Source organism: Lycorma delicatula, chromosome 5 (assembly GCF_047948215.1).
Source record: "Lycorma delicatula isolate Av1 chromosome 5, ASM4794821v1, whole genome shotgun sequence".
In the NCBI taxonomy this organism is placed as follows: Eukaryota; Metazoa; Arthropoda; class Insecta; order Hemiptera; family Fulgoridae; genus Lycorma; species Lycorma delicatula.
In genome coordinates, this window is record NC_134459.1 from 6135088 (window position 1) to 6155495 (window position 20408).

At 27.7% G+C, this 20408-nt stretch overlaps 1 protein-coding gene across 4 annotated transcripts in view; it reads left to right on the forward strand.

Moving 5' to 3' along the window:
• Nucleotides 1–20408, forward strand: part of Dcps (Decapping enzyme, scavenger) — a 408912-nt gene that overhangs the window by 347633 nt on the left and 40871 nt on the right. For all 4 annotated transcript variants that reach the window (XR_012756355.1, XR_012756354.1, XM_075365577.1 and 1 more), the window contains exon 2: nucleotides 18127–18272. Coding sequence is in view for 2 of the 4 variants with exons in the window: in XM_075365577.1 (XP_075221692.1) it covers nucleotides 18127–18272 (146 nt within the window). In the remaining 2 variants the exon portion in view is untranslated. The remainder of the gene's footprint in view (nucleotides 1–18126; nucleotides 18273–20408) is intronic.

The window sequence follows — 20408 nt, forward strand, 5'->3', positions numbered from 1 at the left end:
TTACTCACTAATCTTGTAAAATTAATGTTAAATATATAAATTATATATAACTTTCAGGGTGATTCAAAGAAATGGGAAATTAAAAGAATTAAATAACGTTAATGAAAAAAGTTTTTAGAAAATGAATTTTATTTCATGTAATTGTACAAATGTTGCCATTTTAGGATACATACATTCATTTTAGTTTATTTTTTAAAGATGACATCTTCCAGGTGACCTCTTCTTCTACGTAAACACTCACGAAGTCTCTTCGTTAAATTGTTCATGGTTTGACATAACATCTCAACTGGAATTTCCGCAATTGCTTCTCGGATCTTTTCCTTCAGTTTTTCCGTTGTAGCAAGTCTACTGTGGAACACTTTGCTTTTAAGGTGACCCCACATAAAGTAATCGAAGTTGATTAACAATATCATGGTAATTGTCGGATTTTTTTTCTAAGAAAACCTTTGCAAATGTATAATCAAGAGATTAATATTTTTATTGTTACAACAAATGTTATTCAATATTTCTTCTCATAAATAGTTTCTTTACTTAGAGATGAGAATAAATCCAGCATCATAGTTTTAAAATTAATTTCAATAACCAAAAAAAAGCATTACTGTCATATTGTAGTAATAACACCAGAAGTAGCCATCCCTATTTTTAGGTGTAATGATTGAGCCTCTTGTAGAATAACCTTGTAGATTTCATTTGCAAAAAATCTCATATAACATCCTTCCATGATTATTAATAGCCAGAGACTTGATAGTTATAAATTGATGAAGGCAGTAAATCATAAATTGATAATATAAACACACCTAAAATTAAGTTTCGTAGCTGAATACAAACACAAATTTTCTTGACCATATCACACATTAACCAACTAACAAAAATGCGTGTTCAAATTTCCCAGAAAACTAACCCATGACAGACATATTCAACTACATCACTTAAATCTCCAACCTCATGTAAACCCTCTGTTCAAATTAACCCTTCTTCCAGTTGGTTTCATGCCTTTCCCATGAATTAGTAAACAATTTCCCACATAACTGAAAAATATCACTGCCTTATTTTTAATGAATCAGCATTGTTCTCATGTTCTTAATTTATTGATAGCTTATATTAAATTATTTTTTTCATAATAATATGGATGTAGTACTTTTAGTACTATGATATTTTAGAAATATCCATAGATTATTCAACACCCTATTTCACCAGAAGGTCACATAGAACTCAATCCTGTTCTTTACTTTAAAAATGAGATAAGCGACAAACAAAGATAGAATAAACATTAAAAGTTCTACATAGCACCATTAGCACTAAGTCACTGTTTGAACATTTGTCAAATATCTGTGAAAAATCTTTTGCCAAATAATCACATTGTAAATATTTTTTCACTTACTCAGAAATACTGCCAATAATAGCGTAAATGTGAGAACAGGAACACCAGCTATGATCGTGCCTGCAAAGGTGACCGAAAAACTCATAGTTTTTAAAAACGTTATTACTTTAGTTAAGTTTTTCATTAAAAATGTAACAATTTTGGTAAATTTTCACAAGCAGAACGGTTTTGGGAATAACTTGAACAAAATAGAAAGTCTGTAGGTACCTTTTTTTAAAATGTATATCATTGATGGTTTATTTTTTAATAATAAAGTAATATTAATTCTAATCAGTCTTATTCCACAAGAAATAGAACAAGTGCATTTTCCGCAAATTAACTAATATCATTCTGTTCTAGACTACTATACTATGGACCTTCACTATCCACAGTATAATGCAAAAAAAAAATTTATTTTGGCCAAAGTTTGCAGTAGACAACAATGTTGCAGTAACTTCTTATTACAACACAATTTTTCAAATTAACCCCCTTCTTCCAGTTGGTTTTATGCCTTTCCCATGAATTAGTAAGCAATTTCCCAATAATATGGATGTAGTACTTTTAGTAGTTGCTGTAGATCATTAACTTAACTGTGTTAAACATTCCTAATTATATAAAAAATTAATTTACTTTTTAAATTTTACAAACTGAATAAATTATTTATTTATTTTTTTATTTATAATTAATTTCAAAATGTTTTATTTTGTTAACAGATAAATAAAAGCTTATATTTTATTTATCTTTCAGTACATTATTTTCATATTATCCAAAAGACACATGACATTGTATTTCCAGGATTGCTCAGTAACTTAGGTCTTAAAATAAATGACTAATAATGTAATACATTTATCAAATTCAGTTATGAGCTTGATCATCATAAATTCTGAGCTTGAGATCATTAATTAATGATCTGTGTATGAGCAAAATGTTATTACAGATTTAACCATTATAAAAAAATTCAATAAAACAGTAAGGGCATATTACAGGATTTGATATGAATACTTTGCTTAAAAAGAATCTATTATTTGGATTTGATTCTGTCATTGAATATTGACATTTTCATTTTAATTAACCAGTTGGCTATCAAAATCTAGTCCTTTTGTTAATAAAGCAGCGATTCTGAGCAATTCTTTGAACAACCTACATTTTTTCATACTTTATGTATCATAGTAGATATGCTTAGGATCGAGGAAAACACGATCCAAATTATAGAAGCAGTTGACTCGTGCCCAGGTAAAAGCCTGCACTGCGTTATCAGTACTTAGTCAATTATAATGCTAATCCATTCTATGGAGAGAGGAATAAACCATGAACTAACCTTAAAACATCAAAGTCTGACTTTGAATCAGCTTTTGAAGATGATGACAGTGCCCTTCATAAGGTGATTATCCATTATACATGTGACTTATATTATAAAACATGTGGTGTAGTCTCTCTTATAGTAACTGTATTTCCGTTTAAACATAAATTTTTCCAAGTTTCTAAGATTGTATTAAGAATGGCCATACCTTAGTAATTTATCTTTAACCTCTCCACAGAATTATAACCTTAACTCTAACCTTTACCTCTCTGCACAGAACAGATTAGCATCTGAAAAGGACTTAATAACTCACAAAACTGATAGTTAATTGCCTACCATACTGATGATATGGCACAGACTTTGAACTTGCTTGGGTCACCTGCTGTACAAACTTCCATCATTTAGATGTTGTGTTTTACTGATTGTATGGTATATTAAAGTTTGACCAAATTTAATAAAGTATTTGCCCAGAATTACTCATAAAATTAACTCTACTACCCTTTCTTAATTAGATCAATTTATATTTTATTTTACTATTTACACAGGCTGACCAACAAAGATTTTTACTAAGAAAAATGTGGGTTATTTTATTAGTTTTATCATACATCCTTTCAGTGTTAACTGTGGTGCATTAAATTTGCGCTTTTTTAAGTGCCAATAATTATTGTACTTAGTTTACTTTTCTTATTAATAAGTTTTGTATAATTTGTATATTTAATGTTAATTAGATGAGGTTACTGAGCGTAGTTTATGTTTGGTTAGATTATGTTCCTAACCGAGCATAACCTTTACTCACTAATCTTGTAAAATTAATGTTAAATATATAAATTATATATAACTTTCAGGGTGATTCAAAGAAATGGGAAATTAAAAGAATTAAATAACGTTAATGAAAAAAGTTTTTAGAAAATGAATTTTATTTCATGTAATTGTACAAATGTTGCCATTTTAGGATACATACATTCATTTTAGTTTATTTTTTAAAGATGACATCTTCCAGGTGACCTCTTCTTCTACGTAAACACTCACGAAGTCTCTTCGTTAAATTGTTCATGGTTTGACATAACATCTCAACTGGAATTTCCGCAATTGCTTCTCGGATCTTTTCCTTCAGTTTTTCCGTTGTAGCAAGTCTACTGTGGAACACTTTGCTTTTAAGGTGACCCCACATAAAGTAATCGAAGTTGATTAACAATATCATGGTAATTGTCGGATTTTTTTTTCTAAGAAAACCTTTGCAAATGTATAATCAAGAGATTAATATTTTTATTGTTACAACAAATGTTATTCAATATTTCTTCTCATAAATAGTTTCTTTACTTAGAGATGAGAATAAATCCAGCATCATAGTTTTAAAATTAATTGCAATAACCAAAAAAAAGCATTACTGTCATATTGTAGTAATAACACCAGAAGTAGCCATCCCTATTTTTAGGTGTAATGATTGAGCCTCTTGTAGAATAACCTTGTAGATTTCATTTGCAAAAAATCTCATATAACATCCTTCCATGATTATTAATAGCCAGAGACTTGATAGTTATAAATTGATGAAGGCAGTAAATCATAAATTGATAATATAAACACACCTAAAATTAAGTTTCGTAGCTGAATACAAACACAAATTTTCTTGACCATATCACACATTAACCAACTAACAAAAATGCGTGTTCAAATTTCCCAGAAAACTAACCCATGACAGACATATTCAACTACATCACTTAAATCTCCAACCTCATGTAAACCCTCTGTTCAAATTAACCCTTCTTCCAGTTGGTTTCATGCCTTTCCCATGAATTAGTAAACAATTTCCCACATAACTGAAAAATATCACTGCCTTATTTTTAATGAATCAGCATTGTTCTCATGTTCTTAATTTATTGATAGCTTATATTAAATTATTTTTTTCATAATAATATGGATGTAGTACTTTTAGTACTATGATATTTTAGAAATATCCATAGATTATTCAACACCCTATTTCACCAGAAGGTCACATAGAACTCAATCCTGTTCTTTACTTTAAAAATGAGATAAGCGACAAACAAAGATAGAATAAACATTAAAAGTTCTACATAGCACCATTAGCACTAAGTCACTGTTTGAACATTTGTCAAATATCTGTGAAAAATCTTTTGCCAAATAATCACATTGTAAATATTTTTTCACTTACTCAGAAATACTGCCAATAATAGCGTAAATGTGAGAACAGGAACACCAGCTATGATCGTGCCTGCAAAGGTGACCGAAAAACTCATAGTTTTTAAAAACGTTATTACTTTAGTTAAGTTTTTCATTAAAAATGTAACAATTTTGGTAAATTTTCACAAGCAGAACGGTTTTGGGAATAACTTGAACAAAATAGAAAGTCTGTAGGTACCTTTTTTTAAAATGTATATCATTGATGGTTTATTTTTTAATAATAAAGTAATATTAATTCTAATCAGTCTTATTCCACAAGAAATAGAACAAGTGCATTTTCCGCAAATTAACTAATATCATTCTGTTCTAGACTACTATACTATGGACCTTCACTATCCACAGTATAATGCAAAAAAAAAATTTATTTTGGCCAAAGTTTGCAGTAGACAACAATGTTGCAGTAACTTCTTATTACAACACAATTTTTCAAATTAACCCCCTTCTTCCAGTTGGTTTTATGCCTTTCCCATGAATTAGTAAGCAATTTCCCAATAATATGGATGTAGTACTTTTAGTAGTTGCTGTAGATCATTAACTTAACTGTGTTAAACATTCCTAATTATATAAAAAATTAATTTACTTTTTAAATTTTACAAACTGAATAAATTATTTATTTATTTTTTTATTTATAATTAATTTCAAAATGTTTTATTTTGTTAACAGATAAATAAAAGCTTATATTTTATTTATCTTTCAGTACATTATTTTCATATTATCCAAAAGACACATGACATTGTATTTCCAGGATTGCTCAGTAACTTAGGTCTTAAAATAAATGACTAATAATGTAATACATTTATCAAATTCAGTTATGAGCTTGATCATCATAAATTCTGAGCTTGAGATCATTAATTAATGATCTGTGTATGAGCAAAATGTTATTACAGATTTAACCATTATAAAAAATTTCAATAAAACAGTAAGGGCATATTACAGGATTTGATATGAATACTTTGCTTAAAAAGAATCTATTATTTGGATTTGATTCTGTCATTGAATATTGACATTTTCATTTTAATTAACCAGTTGGCTATCAAAATCTAGTCCTTTTGTTAATAAAGCAGCGATTCTGAGCAATTCTTTGAACAACCTACATTTTTTCATACTTTATGTATCATAGTAGATATGCTTAGGATCGAGGAAAACACGATCCAAATTATAGAAGCAGTTGACTCGTGCCCAGGTAAAAGCCTGCACTGCGTTATCAGTACTTAGTCAATTATAATGCTAATCCATTCTATGGAGAGAGGAATAAACCATGAACTAACCTTAAAACATCAAAGTCTGACTTTGAATCAGCTTTTGAAGATGATGACAGTGCCCTTCATAAGGTGATTATCCATTATACATGTGACTTATATTATAAAACATGTGGTGTAGTCTCTCTTATAGTAACTGTATTTCCGTTTAAACATAAATTTTTCCAAGTTTCTAAGATTGTATTAAGAATGGCCATACCTTAGTAATTTATCTTTAACCTCTCCACAGAATTATAACCTTAACTCTAACCTTTACCTCTCTGCACAGAACAGATTAGCATCTGAAAAGGACTTAATAACTCACAAAACTGATAGTTAATTGCCTACCATACTGATGATATGGCACAGACTTTGAACTTGCTTGGGTCACCTGCTGTACAAACTTCCATCATTTAGATGTTGTGTTTTACTGATTGTATGGTATATTAAAGTTTGACCAAATTTAATAAAGTATTTGCCCAGAATTACTCATAAAATTAACTCTACTACCCTTTCTTAATTAGATCAATTTATATTTTATTTTACTATTTACACAGGCTGACCAACAAAGATTTTTACTAAGAAAAATGTGGGTTATTTTATTAGTTTTATCATACATCCTTTCAGTGTTAACTGTGGTGCATTAAATTTGCGCTTTTTTAAGTGCCAATAATTATTGTACTTAGTTTACTTTTCTTATTAATAAGTTTTGTATAATTTGTATATTTAATGTTAATTAGATGAGGTTACTGAGCGTAGTTTATGTTTGGTTAGATTATGTTCCTAACCGAGCATAACCTTTACTCACTAATCTTGTAAAATTAATGTTAAATATATAAATTATATATAACTTTCAGGGTGATTCAAAGAAATGGGAAATTAAAAGAATTAAATAACGTTAATGAAAAAAGTTTTTAGAAAATGAATTTTATTTCATGTAATTGTACAAATGTTGCCATTTTAGGATACATACATTCATTTTAGTTTATTTTTTAAAGATGACATCTTCCAGGTGACCTCTTCTTCTACGTAAACACTCACGAAGTCTCTTCGTTAAATTGTTCATGGTTTGACATAACATCTCAACTGGAATTTCCGCAATTGCTTCTCGGATCTTTTCCTTCAGTTTTTCCGTTGTAGCAAGTCTACTGTGGAACACTTTGCTTTTAAGGTGACCCCACATAAAGTAATCGAAGTTGATTAACAATATCATGGTAATTGTCGGATTTTTTTTTCTAAGAAAACCTTTGCAAATGTATAATCAAGAGATTAATATTTTTATTGTTACAACAAATGTTATTCAATATTTCTTCTCATAAATAGTTTCTTTACTTAGAGATGAGAATAAATCCAGCATCATAGTTTTAAAATTAATTTCAATAACCAAAAAAAAGCATTACTGTCATATTGTAGTAATAACACCAGAAGTAGCCATCCCTATTTTTAGGTGTAATGATTGAGCCTCTTGTAGAATAACCTTGTAGATTTCATTTGCAAAAAATCTCATATAACATCCTTCCATGATTATTAATAGCCAGAGACTTGATAGTTATAAATTGATGAAGGCAGTAAATCATAAATTGATAATATAAACACACCTAAAATTAAGTTTCGTAGCTGAATACAAACACAAATTTTCTTGACCATATCACACATTAACCAACTAACAAAAATGCGTGTTCAAATTTCCCAGAAAACTAACCCATGACAGACATATTCAACTACATCACTTAAATCTCCAACCTCATGTAAACCCTCTGTTCAAATTAACCCTTCTTCCAGTTGGTTTCATGCCTTTCCCATGAATTAGTAAACAATTTCCCACATAACTGAAAAATATCACTGCCTTATTTTTAATGAATCAGCATTGTTCTCATGTTCTTAATTTATTGATAGCTTATATTAAATTATTTTTTTCATAATAATATGGATGTAGTACTTTTAGTACTATGATATTTTAGAAATATCCATAGATTATTCAACACCCTATTTCACCAGAAGGTCACATAGAACTCAATCCTGTTCTTTACTTTAAAAATGAGATAAGCGACAAACAAAGATAGAATAAACATTAAAAGTTCTACATAGCACCATTAGCACTAAGTCACTGTTTGAACATTTGTCAAATATCTGTGAAAAATCTTTTGCCAAATAATCACATTGTAAATATTTTTTCACTTACTCAGAAATACTGCCAATAATAGCGTAAATGTGAGAACAGGAACACTAGCTATGATCGTGCCTGCAAAGGTGACCGAAAAACTCATAGTTTTTAAAAACGTTATTACTTTAGTTAAGTTTTTCATTAAAAATGTAACAATTTTGATAAATTTTCAGAAGCAGAACTGTTTTGGGAATAACTTGAACAAAATAGAAAGTCTGTAGGTACCTTTTTTTAAAATGTATATCATTGATGGTTTATTTTTTAATAATAAAGTAATATTAATTCTAATCAGTCTTATTCCACAAGAAATAGAACAAGTGCATTTTCCGCAAATTAACTAATATCATTCTGTTCTAGACTACTATACTATGGACCTTCACTATCCACAGTATAATGCAAAAAAAAAATTTATTTTGGCCAAAGTTTGCAGTAGACAACAATGTTGCAGTAACTTCTTATTACAACACAATTTTTCAAATTAACCCCCTTCTTCCAGTTGGTTTTATGCCTTTCCCATGAATTAGTAAGCAATTTCCCAATAATATGGATGTAGTACTTTTAGTAGTTGCTGTAGATCATTAACTTAACTGTGTTAAACATTCCTAATTATATAAAAAATTAATTTACTTTTTAAATTTTACAAACTGAATAAATTATTTATTTATTTTTTTATTTATAATTAATTTCAAAATGTTTTATTTTGTTAACAGATAAATAAAAGCTTATATTTTATTTATCTTTCAGTACATTATTTTCATATTATCCAAAAGACACATGACATTGTATTTCCAGGATTGCTCAGTAACTTAGGTCTTAAAATAAATGACTAATAATGTAATACATTTATCAAATTCAGTTATGAGCTTGATCATCATAAATTCTGAGCTTGAGATCATTAATTAATGATCTGTGTATGAGCAAAATGTTATTACAGATTTAACCATTATAAAAAATTTCAATAAAACAGTAAGGGCATATTACAGGATTTGATATGAATACTTTGCTTAAAAAGAATCTATTATTTGGATTTGATTCTGTCATTGAATATTGACATTTTCATTTTAATTAACCAGTTGGCTATCAAAATCTAGTACTTTTGTTAATAAAGCAGCGATTCTGAGCAATTCTTTGAACAACCTACATTTTTTCATACTTTATGTATCATAGTAGATATGCTTAGGATCGAGGAAAACACGATCCAAATTATAGAAGCAGTTGACTCGTGCCCAGGTAAAAGCCTGCACTGCGTTATCAGTAATTAGTCAATTATAATGCTAATCCATTCTATGGAGAGAGGAATAAACCATGAACTAACCTTAAAACATCAAAGTCTGACTTTGAATCAGCTTTTGAAGATGATGACAGTGCCCTTCATAAGGTGATTATCCATTATACATGTGACTTATATTATAAAACATGTGGTGTAGTCTCTCTTATAGTAACTGTATTTCCGTTTAAACATAAATTTTTCCAAGTTTCTAAGATTGTATTAAGAATGGCCATACCTTAGTAATTTATCTTTAACCTCTTTACAGAATTATAACCTTAACTCTAACCTTTACCTCTCTGCACAGAACAGATTAGCATCTGAAAAGGACTTAATAACTCACAAAACTGATAGTTAATTGCCTACCATACTGATGATATGGCACAGACTTTGAACTTGCTTGGGTCACCTGCTGTACAAACTTCCATCATTTAGATGTTGTGTTTTACTGATTGTATGGTATATTAAAGTTTGACCAAATTTAATAAAGTATTTGCCCAGAATTACTCATAAAATTAACTCTACTACCCTTTCTTAATTAGATCAATTTAAATTTTATTTTACTATTTACACAGGCTGACCAACAAAGATTTTTACTAAGAAAAATGTGGGTTATTTTATTAGTTTTATCATACATCCTTTCAGTGTTAACTGTGGTGCATTAAATTTGCGCTTTTTTAAGAGCCAATAATTATTGTACTTAGTTTACTTTTCTTATTAATAAGTTTTGTATAATTTGTATATTTAATGTTAATTAGATGAGGTTACTGAGCGTAGTTTATGTTTGGTTAGATTATGTTCCTAACCGAGCATAACCTTTACTCACTAATCTTGTAAAATTAATGTTAAATATATAAATTATATATAACTTTCAGGGTGATTCAAAGAAATGGGAAATTAAAAGAATTAAATAACGTTAATGAAAAAATTTTTTAGAAAATGAATTTTATTTCATGTAATTGTACAAATGTTGCCATTTTAGGATACATACATTCATTTTAGTTTATTTTTTAAAGATGACATCTTCCAGGTGACCTCCTCTTCTACGTAAACACTCACGAAGTCTCTTCGTTAAATTGTTCATGGTTTGACATAACATCTCAACTGGAATTTCCGCAATTGCTTCTCGGATCTTTTCCTTCAGTTTTTCCGTTGTAGCAAGTCTACTGTGGAACACTTTGCTTTTAAGGTGACCCCACATAAAGTAATCGAAGTTCATTAACAATATCATGGTAATTGTCGGATTTTTTTTTCTAAGAAAACCTTTGCAAATGTATAATCAAGAGATTAATATTTTTATTGTTACAACAAATGTTATTCAATATTTCTTCTCATAAATAGTTTCTTTACTTAGAGATGAGAATAAATCCAGCATCATAGTTTTAAAATGAATTTCAATAACCAAAAAAAAGCATTACTGTCATATTGTAGTAATAACACCAGAAGTAGCCATCCCTATTTTTAGGTGTAATGATTGAGCCTCTTGTAGAATAACCTTGTAGATTTCATTTGCAAAAAAGCTCATATAACATCCTTCCATGATTATTAATAGCCAGAGACTTGATAGTTATAAATTGATGAAGGCAGTAAATCATAAATTGATAATATAAACACACCTAAAATTAAGTTTCGTAGCTGAATACAAACACAAATTTTCTTGACCATATCACACATTAACCAACTAACAAAAATGCGTGTTCAAATTTCCCAGAAAACTAACCTATGACAGACATATTCAACTACATCACTTAAATCTCCAACCTCATGTAAACCCTCTGTTCAAATTAACCCTTCTTCCAGTTGGTTTCATGCCTTTCCCATGAATTAGTAAACAATTTCCCACATAACTGAAAAATATCACTGCCTTATTTTTAATGAATCAGCATTGTTCTCATGTTCTTAATTTATTGATAGCTTATATTAAATTATTTTTTTCATAATAATATGGATGTAGTACTTTTACTACTATGATATTTTAGAAATATCCATAGATTATTCAACACCCTATTTCACCAGAAGGTCACATAGAACTCAATCCTGTTCTTTACTTTAAAAATGAGATAAGCGACAAACAAAGATAGAATAAACATTAAAAGTTCTACATAGCACCATTAGCACTAAGTCACTGTTTGAACATTTGTCAAATATCTGTGAAAAATCTTTTGCCAAATAATCACATTGTAAATATTTTTTCACTTACTCAGAAATACTGCCAATAATAGCGTAAATGTGAGAACAGGAACACCAGCTATGATCGTGCCTGCAAAGGTGACCGAAAAACTCATAGTTTTTAAAAACGTTATTACTTTAGTTAAGTTTTTCATTAAAAATGTAACAATTTTGATAAATTTTCACAAGCAGAACGGTTTTGGGAATAACTTGAACAAAATAGAAAGTCTGTAGGTACCTTTTTTTAAAATGTATATCATTGATGGTTTATTTTTTAATAATAAAGTAATATTAATTCTAATCAGTCTTATTCCACAAGAAATAGAACAAGTGCATTTTCCGCAAATTAACTAATATCATTCTGTTCTAGACTACTATACTATGGACCTTCACTATCCACAGTATAATGCAAAAAAAAAATTTATTTTGGCCAAACTTTGCAGTAGACAACAATGTTGCAGTAACTTCTTATTACAACACAATTTTTCAAATTAACCCCCTTCTTCCAGTTGGTTTTATGCCTTTCCCATGAATTAGTAAGCAATTTCCCACGTAACTGAAAAATATCACTGCCTTATTTTTAATGAATCGGCATTGCTCTCATGTTCTTAATTTATTGATAGCTTACATTAAATTATTTTTTTCATAATAATATGGATGTAGTACTTTTAGTAGTTGCTGTAGATCATTAACTTAACTGTGTTAAACATTCCTAATTATATAAAAAATTAATTTACTTTTTAAATTTTACAAACTGAATAAATTATTTATTATTTTTTTTATTTATAATTAATTTCAAAATGATTTATTTTGTTAACAGATAAATAAAAGCTTATAGTTTATTTATCTTTCAGTACATTATTTTCATATTATCCAAAAGACACATGACATTGTATTTCCAGGATTGCTCAGTAACTTAGGTCTTAAAATAAATGACTAATAATGTAATGCATTTATCAAATTCAGTTATGAGCTTGATCATCATAAATTCAGAGCTCGAGATCTTTAATTTATGATCTGTGTATGAGCAAAATGTTATTACAGATTTAACCATTATAAAAAAATTCAATAATACAGTAAGGGCATATTACAGGATTTAATATGAATACTTTGCTTAAAAAGAATCTATTATTTGGATTTGATTCTGTCATTGAATATTGACATTTTCATTTTAATTAACCAGTTGGCTATCAAAATCTAGTACTTTTGTTAATAAAGCAGCGATTCTGAGCAATTCTTTGAACAACCTACATTTTTTCATACTTTATGTATCATAGTAGATATGCTTAGGATCGAGGAAAACACGATCCAAATTATAGAAGCAGATGACTCGTGCCCAGGTAAAAGCCTGCACTGCTTTATCAGTACTTAGTCAATTATAATGCTAATCCATTCTATGGAGAGAGGAATAAACCATGAACTAACCTTAAAACATCAAAGTCTGACTTTGAATCAGCTTTTGAAGATGATGACAGTGCCTTTCATAAGGTGATTATCCATTATACATGTGACTAATATTATAAAACATGTGGTGTAGTCTCTCTTATAGTAACTGTATTTCCGTTTAAACATAAATTTTTCCAATTTTCTAAGATTGTATTAAGAATGGCCATACCTTAGTAATTTATCTTTAACCTCTCCACAGAATTATAACCTTAACTCTAACCTTTACCTCTCTGCACAGAACAGATTAGCATCTGAAAAGGACTTAATAACTCACAATACTGATAGTTAATTGCCTACCATACTGATGATATGGCACAGACTTTGAACTTGCTTGGGTCACCTGCTGTACAAACTTCCATCATTTAGATGTTGTGTTTTACTGATGGTATGGTATATTAAAGTTTGACCAAATTTAATAAAGTAATTGCCCAGAATTACTCATAAAATTAACTCTACTACCCTTTCTTAATTAGATCAATTTATATTTTATTTTACTATTTACACAGGCTGACCAACAAAGATTTTTACTAAGAAAAATGTGGGTTATTTTATTAGTTTTATCATACATCCTTTCAGTCACTATTTGGTACTTATGTGTTAACTGTGGTGCATTAAATTTGCGCTTTTTTAAGTGCCAATAATTATTGTACTTAGTTTACTTTTCTTATTAATAAGTTTTGTATAATTTGTATATTTAATACACTTTATATACATTATTTAGCATAGAGTTAAATACATCACCTTTGACCTCTCTTTTTTGAGGACCGGCAAATATTCCTTTTGTAATTTTTCCTTCACTTACATTTTGAAATTTCTGTCTGATGTATAAAAAATCCGGGACTTTCCTTCTTCATTACTTTTACAAAATTTTTCATTAGCCCTAGCTTGATATGGAAAGGGAGTAAAAATATTTTTTATGGTTCACCTAAGAGCTTATGAATAATATTTTTCCCATTGGAGTTAAGTAGTTTCATTTCTTCCACTCTTTGGTAACATAATATTTATCTAGCTTGGCTGCCCCATTCACAAAAAAAACACATGTACTTAGTATAGCTTAACAAAATAACTGTAACTTTCAAATTACCACATATGTTCCAGCTAAGTTTCTTATAATTTATTTTTTCTAGAACATCTTTCATCACATCGTATGTCTTTTTCAAATTAACACGATAAGCGATTGGTATCAAAGGATATTTGTTACCATTGTGTAAAAATGTTACCAATATTTGTGCAATAAGCCACATTATTTTCATCAAAGTAGGAAGTTATTTTTGTTGGCTTCGAAAGCCCAAATTTTTTTTTTTTTAAGTAAATTTCAACCTTGCAATTTTGATTCTAACAGTTCAGCTTGATTTTTTGATAAATTTAAATCCTTAACTGAGTCATTTAATTGACGTTATGATACAAGATATGACTTATTGGAAGATAATTCAAAATCATCGTTGTCTTCTTCAGTACTGCCTGATTCTTCATCGCTGCTTTCAAAACATACATTCACAGCTGCCTCAGGAACTGAAATAATTTCACTGTGAGATACAGGCCTGATTGCAGATTAAAATGAAGGATATTTTACAGTATGTTTAGATTTTTTAGAAATTCCAGACACGCTTGTTAAACAAAAGTAACAGTCGGTTACATGATCCTTTGGTTCTTGCCAAACCAAATGGCACAGCTTTCAGTGTACCTTTCAGCCATCCTCTTAAATATACAAAACAATTAGTTATATGAGGAGCTCATGTCTTATCCTGATCACCAATTTTACACTGAAAGTACAAATAATATGGATTTTTAATTAAAGGTTAATGTATTTTCTATGTGATTTTACGGTAAACTCACCACATTAAACAAAAGGTATCCACATAATTTACAAAATTTTGAGGCATTATGACACTGCACTGTTGATAACAATAAGACTGAATAGAACAATAAGATGACAGCAATAATAATGAACAAAATTAATTCATTCCGAAATGTAGTGCTTAGTATAAACAACACAGCTGTGTTTTCAGCTACATGTTTTGACCCGCATAGACATGATTAATCTTGTCCATGAAGGCTCAGTCTTCAGTATTTGATATGATGTCAGAATATGTGATTATGATGATGATTTAATTCTTTGTGTACTAGCTTAGTAGTTTATAGCTTTATAGTTTATAGCTTATAGATTATGTTAACAACATAAAAAATATAAAATTAGCTAACAAAATACAATTTAGCAGCTTAAAATGCTAACTGTATGTTGAAAAATGAAAAAATCCTTTAATTAAAATTAAAAAATTTTTCAACAATGTTGGATGATAGAAATATTCTGAGTTCATATTCATTTTCAGCATCAAAAAACAGATTAAAATCATCAGTCGCAAGTTAGGAAACAAAAATTATGTTTATCAGGTAATTAACATACAAAGCAGCGAAAAATAGTGTCACTTAAGAACGGAACCATATATATATATTAACATTGCTATATAAACAATACAGTTGCCCATGTATTGTTTTTTAGTCATAAGGTAGAAAAAGTGATCTAATAGAGAGAAATGTTTTAGATTATATAAATCTACTTTCTTATTAAACATAAATACGTTCAATTATTTCACTTTTGAGTGAATAATAATTTTTTTCCTTGTGATTGCAAGTGCAATGCATAATTTTGTGTTCATATCGGGGTGGTTTTTTTTTTTGATGATATGAATGATTTACCAGATGCTTGTTTCATTTGTTGACAATTGCTTTGAAGCTGCTGATTTTTTTTTTTTTTTCTTTTTTATGAATATGAGAAAGTAATGTCAGCTAAAATTATATTTATGCCATAATTAACCATTATTTTTATAAACATGTCTGAGAAAACCTTTTTTTTTTAACACTTGTAAAATTAAACAAATTTGTCACACTTTGTGTAATTTAATTTGTAACATTTCTTGAGTGTGATTAGCCTATTAATCTTTATTGAGAAACAAAGTGATGGCTTAGAGAACTGAAACATTAATCTTTTAATTTTTCATTCTTAAATATTGAAAATAAATCAACATATGTTTGTTGAATAAAAATGTTTCAAATTTCTTTTTTAAATAATTCCAGTTTCTTTGCATCATATTATAATTATTTTCTAAATAAGTTATTTTTAAATAAATTTATATTATATTACATTGATAAAGATATAACTATTCTATCATTTTTAGTTTGTAAATTTGTAAATACCTAACTTATAAATAATTTGGTTAGGAAATTAATGACAGCTTCTTACGTTTAGATGAAATTTATATATATTTCTCATTTGTGAAATTGTGCAGCATTTTTCTATGTTATTACTTCAAATCACTAATAAATATTCTACACTTTCATTTTTCATTGAACTTTTAGCTAATTTACGCGAGTTCAGTAAATTTTATTACAATATTTTTAAAAAGGTTAAACTATGCCTTGTTTTGAAATGGAACGTATACCGTTAATATTATGTAAATTAGAACCTGTAGTACAAAAATAAAAAATTAAATAAAGTATAGTAAAAGAAATTGTTTACTCATTTGTAGTGAAATATTTTTCAGAATATTTTTATCTTTAGTTTTCAATAAAAATGTATTTGTTTTTCCTTTTTTTTTTTTTACTTTAATTTCATGAATTTTTTCAAAATAACATTCAACAACATTTTATTTTGTTTTAAAATTTTACAAAGGTGTCAATTTACCATTAGTTTATCAAAAAAAAATATTGTCTTCAAATTTAGTTTTGTTTTCTACTTTTTCATGAAAGAATGCATATTAAACCATATTTTGTTCAATAATTTCTGTCTGTAGAGTTTCAGTTTGGCATTATTTGACTTTTAGAACAGAAATATTTGGACAAAATCTTTCACTGTCAGTAACTCCAAAACAAAGTGTTTCCAGATTGTATGAACATTTTTCAGAATTTTGAAGAAAAGAATATATCTATAAAATATGACAGAAATATTGTATATAAATTTCTTTTATGTCTGTATTTGATATTTTTAACTCACGTGAAACAAATGTATTATATCATGGTGAGTCTGAAGTAAAATTAAATCAAAGGTTCTCTTACTGTTAATTTTCTTTCTGATTTCTAATCTACAGTGTCACAGCATTCTGTCAAAAGAAAAAGAAAATTAATCAGCAGATAGCTTTTTTGAAAAAAATGACTGATTATTTTTCTAAAAAAAATTCAATTTTAGTAATAACAAAATACAGAATACGGCAATTACATCAAAAAATACTGCTGAATTAATTATCGCTGCAAAGAAGTTTAAGGATTCAGGAGTGAAAAAGTTATTGATAGTAGCTGTTGCTTCAGATTCTCAAAAATAACTACAAAAATGTGATCAGCTTTTCTCAGAGTTAGATATAAAGACTTTCAAAAGTAGAATAGCAACTGACCTCAAATTGGCTAATATCTTAGCTGGTATCATGTTGCATAATAGTCTATACCCATTAGAAATCAAAAAGAAAATTGGCAGTAAGAGAACTTTTAATTTAATATTACTTCATGCTTACTGTATGTATGTATATATATATATACACACACACACATACATACACTCAGAGTGAGTGATATATATGCACAGAAGTGCCCACAGTGAGCCATATTTATATTTTTACTACCTCCTCTGTTCAATTTTTATTAGCTTTCTTATTGCAGAATAAATTGTAGTAAATCATTTATTAATTAATTTATTTGCTTTATTATATGAAGCAATGTTTGCCTAAAGAATAGATGAGTTCTGTTCATATTAAATATAATTTAATATTCTAACTATAATAATAATAATAATAATTTCTTATAGAAGATATATAAAGTTTAGCTGTAATTAAACTAGTATCACTTATGTTATCACACTTTTGTATTACTTTACAAATACTTAGAGAGTAACAAAGTTTTTCAATATAATATTTACCGAAATATGGAAATATTGACTATTTTGTTTTGGATTGATTGTGTGTTTCAATAATGACTGAATGTTTTCATTACCTACAGGTATAAAAATTTCAACAATATATCCTGCTACTCAGAAGCACATTAAGAAGTATGAATCACAACCTATGCATATTATTGATGAGACATCTAATCTATACATTAATGTAACATTACCTTATATAACAAGTGAATCGTTCAATCTAAAGGTACTATAAATTAAATCAAATGAACTTTTTGTTTTGTTTTGTTGTAACATGAACTTTTGCTCCCAATCTGTAAACAGAAAAGAGATTATGTACTACACTAAAATTATTTATAATTTTTAGGGCAATTACTGTAATATCTAAGTGATCTTTTTTTATGTAAGCTGTCTTAAAAAAAAATTAATGTAGTTATAAAATTGAAAGTGAAATATTAATATTTTCATTAATATTTTATGTACTTTACAATAATGGAAATTGTCTGCAACTTTAAGAATAATCGAGCAGTTTAATTTCTTAAATTTTTAAGTAATGGCAGAATTATGTAAGTACTAGAAAATATGAATGGAATTTTCTCATTGTTTGGTTTTCATAAAAAACATTGTATATCCTCATTGGGATACCCAGATTCAATCAAGCCGTAGTACATGAAATGACAAATGATGTTTTTGTCATGTTTTGAGTAACTACTCAAAAACGGCATTCTCATCCTGGGGAGTGGTGAAATTAGCCTACAGCATTACATATAAACAATAATGAAATCACTGTATGGGGAAAAAATCGGTATTATAAACATTTTACTTAAATCTGTAAGTGTAATAGTAATAGTGTAGAAATGCTGGTTCTGAATCAAGCGTCATCAATGACGTCATTTTAACATCAATGATGCCACTTCCCCCACTTGTAATGGTTACACTATCGTCTTTGTTTACTATAAATTAACGAATGATTTATCTGTTATTAATTTTTATGTTGCTTCACACTTGTTTATTGTAAAATTAACGGGCATACAAGATTAATAGATTTATATAAATACCTGCTAAATTTTACCGCGTTCATATTCTGTTCTATCAATGCATAGTGTGTCTGCGTTGCTGTCATTTTTACGTCTACAATTTTCAATCTTTTTAATTCAGGTGAGTGAAACTAATTGTAATTATTTTAAAAAATTAAATTATTACCAAAAGTATTTAAAAATTAAATGTAACTAAATAATTATTTATTGAATCATACACTTTTCATATCTTAGTTTAGATAATATAAACGATTGGCATATTTATGTAGTAACATGTTTTGGAAAAATTAAGTTGTATAAATATAAGCTGGAAGTAAACTTAGTATTTGCTGTTTAGTGGTTTGCATCATTCTAATGACTAAAGAATATATTCTTTTTATTGTACATTGTTTTACTTTATAATAATGTAACAACTGTTAGTACAGTTAGTTAATTTTATATTTTCTTTTCCAGATTGAAATAAAATGATTGATTTTAAAACATTTTTAACAAAATGAAGTGTGTAAAAATTTGGAAGCATTTTGCAAATATAAATTTTTTAATCAGCACTTCTGTTTAAGTTAATAATTAATAGTATTTATTTAGTAAAAATTTATTTTATAAAATGTGTTTTCAAGAAATAAATGAATTTTGCATAATGAATATATACTCAGTCGATGAACAGGATGATGATGTGACCATAAATAATATATTTATTATTGTACAATGTTTTACTTTGTGATAATGTAACAACTGTTAGTACAATTATTAATTTATTTTATATTTTATTTTCCAGATTGAAATAAAATAATTGGTTTCAAAACATTTTTAACAAGTGTTGTATAAAATTTTGGAAAGGTTTTGCAAATATAAATTGTTTAATTAGCACTTTTGTTTAAGGTAATAATAATTATTATATTATTAGTATTTAATAGTTTATTTTATAAAATTTGTGCAAAAAGAAATGAATTTTTTATAATAAATATATATGCAGTTGATGAACAGGATGATGATGAGAAAGAGTATGTGATATTTGTTCTAATATTAGTCCTGAATGTCAAACCATGTGGGATTTGGTTCCAGATGACCCTTCTAGTTTAGACAATTTATTTGATGAATGTTAACAATTAGTTTCCGATTATTTAATAGATGCGGTATATGAATATAGATCCTGAGAAATGTGGTTGTTTAGCTTCTGAAGAATATGAAAATGAAGAGGAAATACCTTTTGTAGTTAGAGTGATAGTGGAAAATCTCATTCCATTTTCAGAAATATTCCATCTGCTATACTGTGATGGCTGGAGTGAGATTACATATTTTTAAGAAATAATTTAAAAACAATTCAGTAATAATCATGATATAAAATA